We start from the raw sequence: 9341 nt of genomic DNA on the forward strand, positions 1-9341 counted from the left end.
TTTACTGCCCTGTGCTGTTGTTAACAGGCTGGGCTGTGCACAGGAGCTGCCCAGGGCACCTGAGCCCAGGGAGATCCCCTACAAGTGTGTGCAGGGTAACCACAGGCCTGGCACAAAGGGGGGCCCCCTCTGCCAGCCCCACAGCAAGTGCCAGGTCCAGCAGGGGCTGGACACAATGACTGACCAGGCTGGTGTGGCTCTGATGGCACAGCACAGGGACAGCTTCCCAGAATGAAAACCCCCATCCTAGGATCATTTCCTGCTGTAGTGGGACATGTGCATGGGTTAGCAAGGGATGGACAAAGATGCAGGGGCCTCCCTCTTCCCAGGCAATCTTAGCACAGTTTTTCCAAGGGTGTCCCTTAGCTTTCATCCCAGCCCTTCTCCCTTTGCAGGTGCCCTGCCATGCCAGTGGTAAGGAAGTTATCTAGTCTGGGACCCACCATCCCACAGACACAGCAAACCAGCTGGCCAGTTGGTAGTAACCACTTGAGCACTCCTGGTTCAGCAAATCTCCTTCACTAAGAAGTGCAGTGATCTAGCAGGCAATGCAAGGCCTCCTGGCCTTCCAAGAAAAAGCCAGGCCAGGAGGGCAGGAATACATGTTTCTAAGAGATGCCAAAGACTGGTATTTTTCATACACAAAGCATTTTTTGCCACCAGCTGGGATATCGATTACGCTGTCACTTTGCTGCACCTGAGCGCACTTGTGCTGATCTTCCCTGTGCTGGACATTTAGAATAAGTTGGAAAAACCCAAAGAGTCTGCAAGAGCTGGTAGAAGGTCAGGCTGAGAGCTCAGTGTCAGGGCCAACGGCACTCACCTGAAAGAGGAAATCGGGAAGGGCCAGGGTACCCTGGGCTGGCCGTGATGAAGTGGCAAGATATCACCATTGTAACTGTGGCAGTGGGGAGCTGTCGGAATGGGTGCACCTGTCGGGTGGACGGCAGCAACAAAGGCTAATTAAAACACAGCTAATTAAGCATTATGGGAGGAAGGAAACACGGCTGCGAAGGCACAATTTCATGAACGAGAGCTTAGTTAATTAAGGACAATTAATGGTGAATAAGGATGATAATAAAGCAAGTGGAGTAATGCTTACCGCGCGTTAACGGGGAGGAGGAGGGCCTGCCTCGGGCGGGAGCGGGACCCCGGCAGGGGGACCCCGCCACGGACCCTGCGGGGGCGATGATGATGATGATGATGATCTCATCCACGGCCAATCAGCACGGCCCGCCCCTGCCGCGCCCCTGCCGCTCCGCCCGGCGGCGCCGGGGGATGCAGGCGGCGGCGCTGCCCGGGCGCGGTCCGGCGGGGCTGGGGGACCGGGGCCCGTGCCGGGGGGGCCCCGCGGGTGAGCGGAGGGGCCGGGGCGGGCGTCGCTGCCCGCTGGCGGTGTCGCGGCGGGGCCATGAGCCGCGCGGAGGCCGAGCCATGCTCCCGGGCCCTGGCGCAGGCACGCGTCTACCTGGGGCAGCTGCGGGGCCGCGTGGTGCCGGCGGGGCCCGAGGGCGGCGGGCGCCGGGATTACCTGGTGGAGGCGGCGCGGCAGCTGCGGCTGGCGCTGGAGCGCGACGTCAGCGAGGACTACGAGGAGGCCTTCAACCACTACCAGAACGGCGTGGACGTGCTGCTCCGCGGCGTGCAGGGTGTGTGCGGCCTCCCGGGGGCGGCGGACCGGGGCATCCCTCCGGGGACACCAGCCGGGGCTCCGGGGCATTCATACCTGTGAGAGGGCCAAGGTATCCCTGCAGGGAGAACGACGAGGGGACCGGGAAATCCCGCTAGGGGGTGTGTTGAGGGCACTGGGGCATCTGTCCAGGGAGTGCATCCCTAGCGGGACGAGGGCGAGAGGGCTGGGGCATCCCCGGGGGACTGTGGCCCGTCCTTCGGGGCCGAACCAGGCCCCTCACAGCCACCCTTTGCCCCGGCCGCAGTTGACCCCAACAAGGAGCGGAGGGAGGCCGTGAAGAGGAAGATCACGCAGTACCTGCGGCGTGCCGAGGAAATCTTCAATTGCCACCTGCAGCGGGCGGCCGGGGGCGGCAGCACCGCCGCCACGGTGAGGGCTGGCGTGGGGCCGCGCGGGGGGACGGCAGCGGTGCTGTGGCACCGGGACACGGGGTGGGGATGGGGACACGCACATAAAGCAGCCCCGGTGGTCCTCCACGTCTGCCTCTGCCAGATCCCACGCTAAGATGTGTGGAGAAAACGGCAGGCACACGGAGCTGCCGAGGGTCCTGGCCTGCCAGGGGCTGCATGGGAGCTGGCAGCTCTTGGCCCTGCCTGCATCAAGGAGCCGAGGTGGGCCCAGGGTGCTCCCAGGAACCCACCCCCCAAAGTGTGTGCTTAGCTTGCTGCCCCCATAGTGGGTATGGACATTTTTGTGGAGACTGAAGTCACTGCAGGGAACCACCCTGTCAAATGTTAGAAATGTCCTCTTCTCGTCTGTCATCGTTTCCATCTGTATGGAAACCAAAGACAGTGGCTGCTTTCTGCATTGTGGGAAGGAGGTGGTTAAAGAAGGGAGAGGGGAGTGAGGCAGGGCAAGGTCAGAGCCTAGTGGGAAGAACGCAGGGAGAAAGACAACTACCTTCCACACAGATCCCCTTAATGTTGAAACAGTCCAGGTCTAACTTCAAATTTTGGTGTGATTTTTAAATCTGCTGCAAGTGCAAGCTTTCCCTAGAAAATATAGAAATCCAGGGGTTGGCCAAGAAAATGGTTTAGCTGATGTTAGAAATGAATCATGGCCATTGGAGTGTTTTCTTTGCATGTTGACCAGCTGGGCAATATTTCTGTGTACTCTGGAAAGTGCAGGGGCCCTTTTCACTCACTGTAATGAACAACAGCATTTCTAGGTCCTACCTCCTCTTCCCTTACCGCCCTGCAGGGCTACAGCAGCCTGCGCTTCCGGCCCATCAGGACCCTGAGCTCGGCAGTGGAGAACCTGAGACGGTGCAAGGTTGTGGGAGTGATTGATAAGGTAATGACTTCACCTGGAGCGGGGCTGAGGCTGGGGCTGGACCAGAGGGAGCATAAGGGAGGGTCCTAGCAGCTGGAATGGGGGTGCCACCCTCAGCACATCCATCAAGCGATGTTGGGGTACCCATCCACACCATTCCCACCCAGAAAAATTCATAGGAGAGGACTCGAGACCTCTTAAGGAGTTGATTGGGAAATCTGTTAATGTTCTATCACTTTTGCTTACCATATCTCCCAAGATATTGACAGGAAGGTTTATGCACCTTGTTCTTTCCCACATATGGAATTGTGTTTTATGCCTAGATGCCGCAATGGTGGACTCCTGTGGGTAATCTAGACTTCAGCAAAAGCTGAACTGTCTGGAAATAAACTAATTAGAAGTTCATTATCTTGGAGTGAAGGTGCCAGGCTTACTGTATCCACACACACATGGCACATTGCTCTCCACTGCTGTTGACACACCTCAGTTTGTCAGGACTGATGGGATCCTCCTGTCCCGCCAAGGCCCAGTTTGAGCCCAAAAAGAGCACTGTGAAACCCTGTGTGTGGGAAGTAAAACTGTGTGAAGGAAGTAAAGTGTGTGCAGGAAGTAAAACTGGCATGGGAGCCTCCTCTTGGTTTAATTCCTGCTTCTTGGCTGCCTGGCTATTTCCTTGCCCATTACCTGTGTTTTGCCTTTCAAAAATAGAGGTCTGAGCCTCACAAAACTCTTCCAGTTGGGTGGGAGTTTGTAACAGTTCCAGAGATGAGACCCTTGGGTCATTCCTGTAGGCTATGTGTCGGGTCACCTCTTCTGACCATTCTGTATGTACTGTCCCAGGTGCAGATTGTCCAGGATCCAGCCACTGGTGAGACCTTTATACTCAAGGTGGGTGTTTTCAGTTCCATCTGCCTGCTTCTCCCTCTCAGCCTGCGGCCACCTTGTCCAAGCTGACGGCTGCAGCAGATGAGAGCATTACAAATAGCTGCTCTCAGAGGCTGGATGAAGTTCATGGTTCAAAAATCTTCTTTTGGCTGCCTCAACCACCCTCTGTGATCAGAAGGGAAGTGGTTCTCCTTGGTCATCCATTTCTCTGACTTTTAACACTTCAAGCCTGTGTGAAACTGAGTCAACCCCTGAAACAGGTTGTAAGAGGTGCTCGTTACAAGTCCTAGAGTATTTTTCAGTGTCCTTGGAACAAGGAGGATCTGGCATGAGAGGGAGAAGCATCATTTCTAGGGGAGGAGGAGAAAGGGTTGGGATGGCAGGTTCCTCCCTGCAGGGAGCAGGGTGGTTGCAGAGGAGTCAGTGCTGTGGAGCAGCTGTGCCCTGTGGGTCCCACAGTGCAGATGGGGAGTGCCCTACCTTGGCAGAGCTCTGCAGAGCCCTGCCTTCTCACAGCTGGGTGCTGGGCACTGACAGAGCTGTACGAGCCACAAGTTTGTGCAGATGAGGGAGCTCCATCATGGGTGACCTGGGAGCAGCCATGGGGCTTGGCAGAAGGCACATTCTGCCTGTGCTAGGCTGCACAGAGGCCAAGTCTGTGCCATGCTGTACCCATCTGCCTGTCCCTCCTCAGAGCCTCCCCAAGTCCCACGTTGAAACCCGTGCGCGGCAGACCATCATCCCTCACGGGGTCCCCTTCATGGTCAAGCTGTTGTGCTACTATGTAAGCGAGGACTCCATCTTCCTCCATCTGGAGCACGTGCAGGGTGAGTGAGGACATCCATCTGTGAAGCATCCTGGTTTATCCCAAACTGGCCTTTCTTTAAAGGCCAAAGTATGTTTCTCCTCCTGTTTTGGGACCGTTTTTTATGATGATAATGTATGCTGTCTTCTTCACAGAAGGGTGGTGAAGGTACCAGGGCTTGGGGACTTAGTGAACAGAGGAGTTCAGCTGTGAGTTGCAGAGGTTTGATAAGAACTGGCTGGGGATGTGACCTAGAAATGGGCCTATGGAGACCCATATGGAGAAAGAAGATGTGTGGGTGTGTTATACAGAAACCAGCCTCAGTCTTTAGAGAGATGGGCCACTGTGCCTCATGGGAGGAGCAGTCATGCCTTTGGGTAATGAAGTTGATGTGATTCAGCATCTTGGAAAGAAAAACCTCTCCATTTTACTGGCATTGTCTGACCATAACAGGAAGGTGATGGAGAAGGAAAACTCAAAAAATCACTCCAAAAAAGTGAGGTAGTTCACCTGAATGTTGTGGAACAAAACTATCTTTTGACAAAACCTTTATGAAACATTTTTTTTTGGTTACAAAAGGTGAGACTGGATTTTGAGATCATACCAAAGAGAGGGAATGGAAAATTAGGGCTTAAAGGGCAGTGAGCATACTGGGGTTTGGTACATTGAGGAGGCTTACTTGAGGCTGTCCCAGATCCTGGTGAAGTATGATAAGGTGGAGGCTTGTCCATGGAGCTTATTTACTCTGCTGGTTGAATGGATGTGTAGGGAGCAGCAGCTGGAGTCCAGTAATGACAAATGGAGGCTGATGTGGAGAACAGGCTCAATTCCTTGTGTACTGCTATAGGCTGAGTATGCAGAAAGAAGCCAGCACTGAATGTAGTGAGGCTGGGAAGCCCTGCCAACAGGCTGTGGGCACCAGGCTCTGCTGCTCTGGCGCCTTGCTGACCCCTGGCCTCATGACATGCTGTGGGAGCTTTCTGGCATTTCTGTCACACAGGAAGGAAAGGCTTTCAGAGGGAAGTGGGGTCAGGAGCATTTGTGTCTATGTTGCTTGTCTGTGACATGGAAGTGGCAGAGGTGGGATCAAAGAGACTCTGTAGAATGGGGAGAGGGCTGCTAAAGGAGGAGGGAATGGGACTTAGGTGTGCCAGGTCCTGGGAAAGCTGTGGCATTGGGCATGGTGTGCTTGTAGGGCGGGGGTGCATTCTGCATGGACTTGAGCTTTGCTGCTGGGGACATTTATGATGCTCCATCATGACCCCACTATGTGGGCTTTGGCCTGGGCCCCTGAATGGGCCATGTCAGCAGTGGGGGAACCAGGGATACTTTCTGCCTCATCACTTGTTCTCCTTTCTGCTTTCCAGGGGGGAAACTGTGGTCTCACCTCCGCTCCAAGTATGGTGTCCAGCAGGACTGTGCTGATTCAAACACCATTCCAGCCCTCCAGCACCACGGCACAGAGGATGGTGTGGGAAACTCCCAGGGTGGCAGCCAAGTATCCATCCTCCCTGTTTGGACAGGCAGTGGCCTCCCAGGCTCTGTGAACTACCAAGCATTGGCAAACACCGATGCCGCACTCCCTCAGGAGCAGTCCCCCCCCACAGACTCTGGCTCAGGGAACCACTGCCAGCTTCTCCTGGCTCCTGCTGGTGGCAGTGGGGCTGCACCTGGAGGACAGGATCTGAGTGTGACACAGACTGTGTCTGGTGGTGTGGACCATTTTCCAGCAGTGTCAGCCAGATGCCCTGGCCAGGGCCTGGTTGTCTACCCATGGAATGATCTAACCAGCAGCATAGGCTGCATATCTGAGAGAACAGCCTCTCAACAAGGCCCCAGGCTTCCCCAGGGGCTTGTTCCTGTACCAAAGACTGTGAGAGGGGGCCAGCCAGGGGCAGGGCAACTGCCGACTCAGAAAGTGTCTGAGGCCTCCCAGGCTCAGCCCCTCCTGACCCTGGGTGAGAGGCAGCTTCCTGCAGGAGTTGCCCTGTCCAGCTCTGGCAAACCCAGTGTGCCTGACCCAGCCGTGTGGGAGCCCTCTTGGGGAGCAAGCCTGACCCGTGGCTGGCTCAGCAAACAGCCACCATCAGGACAATGCAGGGCTTTGGCTTCCCATGGGCACAGCCGGAGAGCATGGGCTGTGAAGGAAGAGCAGGTGCAGCTGTGGGCAGCAGAAATCCTCCTGGCCTTGGAGGGACTTCACCAACAGGGTGTATTGTGCCGGGACCTGAACCCCAGGAACCTGCTGCTTGATACAGCTGGTACGTAATGCCCCAAGCTGCTGCCCCAAGGAGGAGGAAATTGGTCTCCCAGCTGGGAGACTGCTACTTGACCCATTTCCAGAAGATGTGGACTTTCTTGTGTTTGCTTTGGAAGAGGGTGGGAGTCTGGGAAGGTTTAGTATTTCTGAAATTGAAAGTGTGATCTCACTTAGGTTTTCCAAGTAATTATTACAAGAGATGGCTCTGCAGCAGGAGTCAAGGGCCATAGCCACAGAAATGCATTGCCCCTGCTCCCACATGGGGATTGGCTGCCTGGGAAATCCCAGTCTGGGGAAGCTGAGACCAGCTGAACTGTGCCTGTGGTTAGTGGGACTAGTGGATTGGATTTCCCCTGCTTATAGTAACTGCCTGCTGGGGACGTTCTGGAGGTGTCCCATCCCTCTGAGCCATGTCTTGCTGTCAGTGCAAGTCCCTGTTCAGCTGGCAGCATCTGGGACAAATTGGAGAGCTACAAATTGCTTAAGAGAAATGCAGAGTTGCGCAAGGAGAAAGCTAACCTTCTCCCCCCTTCCCCTTTAAAACCTTCTTCTTCCCTCACCACAGCCTGCACTGAGATCTGGGAGCTCGGAGCCTGCCCAAGCAGTCTCACCTGTTGTGCACCTGGGGCAAGCACTGGGAGCCAGCAGAGGGGTGTGTGCTGCCAGGGGATGCTCAGTTCCTCTGTGCTCAGGGCATGACAGGGGCCTGTGCCCTGGCTGCTCCCAGGGGCAGGGATATGGCTTGGCTTTGTGCTATGACTAGAGTCCCCAGTCTTTCCTAAGCTTCCTGCCTTTGACTCTGGTGCTGCTCTGCAGGTCATGTCCGTCTCACCTTCTTTGGCCAGTGGACAGAGGTGGAGCCCCAGTACTGCAGCCAGGCACGGGAAGAGCTGTACAGTGCTCCAGGTAAGGGATGTGTCCCCTGGCTTCTCCAGCTTGCTGCACAGTGGCTCCAATTAGACAGAGGGGGCTTCTGCAGGCAGTGAGATGTGCCCAGCACAGTGTGGTCATTGGTGCTCCCTGCCTCCAGCTCTAACCCCTCTCTGTCTCTTTCTGCAGAAGTGGGGGGGATCGTGGAGCCCACTGAAGCAGCTGACTGCTGGAGCTTTGGCTCTCTCCTGTACGAGTTGCTGACAGGAGTGGTAAGAGGCTGAGGAGCTCTGTAAGGGGGACAGGGGAGGAGGAGGCTTAAGGGCTGCCTGCTGTGTGGGGCTGGGAAGGTGCCTTGCCCTGCTGGCACCTCAGTTCTTGGCCAGGTTCCTTTAGACATGTGATTCCCAGTGCCTGTGCATGGTCTCTGGGTGTTAAGGGCTTTTAAATGCTGCTGTGTAGGACTGGGGTTGTGTGACAATGAAGATTCAACAGGGTGCTCCAACCCTCCTTGGTGCCTCTGCTTACCATCACCCTCTGCCTCCTGCAGCCACTCTCCCAAAACCATCCATCAGGGATTCAGCCTCACACCCAGCTGTATCTGCCAGAGGGCCTCAGCCTGGCTGCTACATCGCTGCTCACTGAGGTGAGGGGCTCGGGTGGGTGGGGGGGAGAATGGGAATAGAGGTTGGGGAAAGGCAGGGTCCAGCCTGGTACCATTTCCAGTGTCCCCCTCTCCCCATCCTCCTGTTCCATTGCTTTTCTCTGCAGCTCCTGCAGTACAATCCCAAACGACGCTTGGGCTCTGGAGGAGGCGGCATAACAAAGCTGAAGTCTCACTCCTTCTTCAGCACAGTCCCCTGGAACAAGCTGGTGGGCTAGGCAGGCTCTCCTTCCCCCAGGGAGCTGGGCCCTGGGCTGCTTCCCTGGCACTTGTGGCACTGGCAGCACTGCTGCTGGAGAAGGCTTGCCTCGAGGGCTGCCCTGAGCTGGGGCACACGAGGTTCTGCAGCCTTACATGTCCTTCTGTCTCTGCTTCCGTTTGCTCCATCTCCAAAGAGGAGGCGTCAGGCTGGGCCTGTCTTCTCCAGGTCCTCCCTGGGGGGAACAGGAACCTGGGTGCACCTCCAGGAAGTGGTGGTGTTCCCCCTCTTGGGGCATCTCTTCTTCAGCTCAGCACCCTGCCCTGGAATTCCCTCCCTGTGTTTTTTATCTCTGCTGCTACCAGTGGCCCCCCTGCTCTGTTATGTTTTGTGGCTTTCAAATGCAGCCCCCCCGGGCCCTGCTGGCTGGAGCCCAAGGCCTGTGGTCTGTGCCCCTCCCTGACTGCATGTGTGTGTGTGTGTGTGGGTCATCCCTGCTGCAGGGGTGACAAGGAGCCCTCTGCTCTTCTCCCCCTGGCCCTCTGAAAAAAATAAACTACTCCGTATCACTTAGAGAATTGTCCTTTTCTTTCTGAGCTGCATCAGCCAGGTGTAGGCCAAGCCTGCTGAGTAACAGAGAGCCCCAGATGTGTTTCTGAAACCTGCCTGGGAGCCCTGCGTTGGTGTCACCCC

The 9341-nt window shown here is 56.1% G+C and overlaps 1 protein-coding gene across 2 annotated transcripts; it reads left to right on the forward strand.

Moving 5' to 3' along the window:
• Nucleotides 1-1229: 1229 nt before the first annotated feature.
• On the forward strand, nt 1230-9235 carry RPS6KL1 (ribosomal protein S6 kinase like 1). 2 transcript variants are annotated; one of them, XM_074542608.1, is made up of 10 exons: nt 1230-1649; nt 1938-2062; nt 2894-2986; nt 3806-3853; nt 4545-4677; nt 6023-6916; nt 7732-7821; nt 7975-8057; nt 8248-8431; nt 8557-9235. In XM_074542608.1, exons 1-9 carry the CDS (start codon nt 1412-1414, stop codon nt 8428-8430), a joined length of 1887 nt encoding a protein of 628 aa, XP_074398709.1. In that variant the 5' UTR covers nt 1230-1411; the 3' UTR covers nt 8431; nt 8557-9235. The 2 variants fall into 2 exon arrangements, with proteins under 2 accessions (XP_074398709.1, XP_005479851.2); XM_005479794.4 differs by having other exon boundaries at nt 1232-1649; nt 8336-8431; nt 8557-9234.
• Nucleotides 9236-9341: the final 106 nt, after the last annotated feature.

The sequence above is a fragment of the Zonotrichia albicollis genome, chromosome 6, assembly GCF_047830755.1.
Source record: "Zonotrichia albicollis isolate bZonAlb1 chromosome 6, bZonAlb1.hap1, whole genome shotgun sequence".
Taxonomy (NCBI): Eukaryota; Metazoa; Chordata; class Aves; order Passeriformes; family Passerellidae; genus Zonotrichia; species Zonotrichia albicollis.

Bases quoted from the DNA above. Each gene is read 5' to 3' on its own strand.
- RPS6KL1 (XM_005479794.4), top strand. From the start codon at position 1,412: ATGAGCCGCGCGGAGGCCGAGCCATGCTCCCGGGCCCTGGCGCAGGCA. The intron at 2,987-3,805 runs GTAATGACTTCA...GTACTGTCCCAG, and splicing joins TTGTGGGAGTGATTGATAAG to GTGCAGATTGTCCAGGATCC. The intron at 8,432-8,556 runs GTGAGGGGCTCG...TTTTCTCTGCAG, and splicing joins CTACATCGCTGCTCACTGAG to CTCCTGCAGTACAATCCCAA.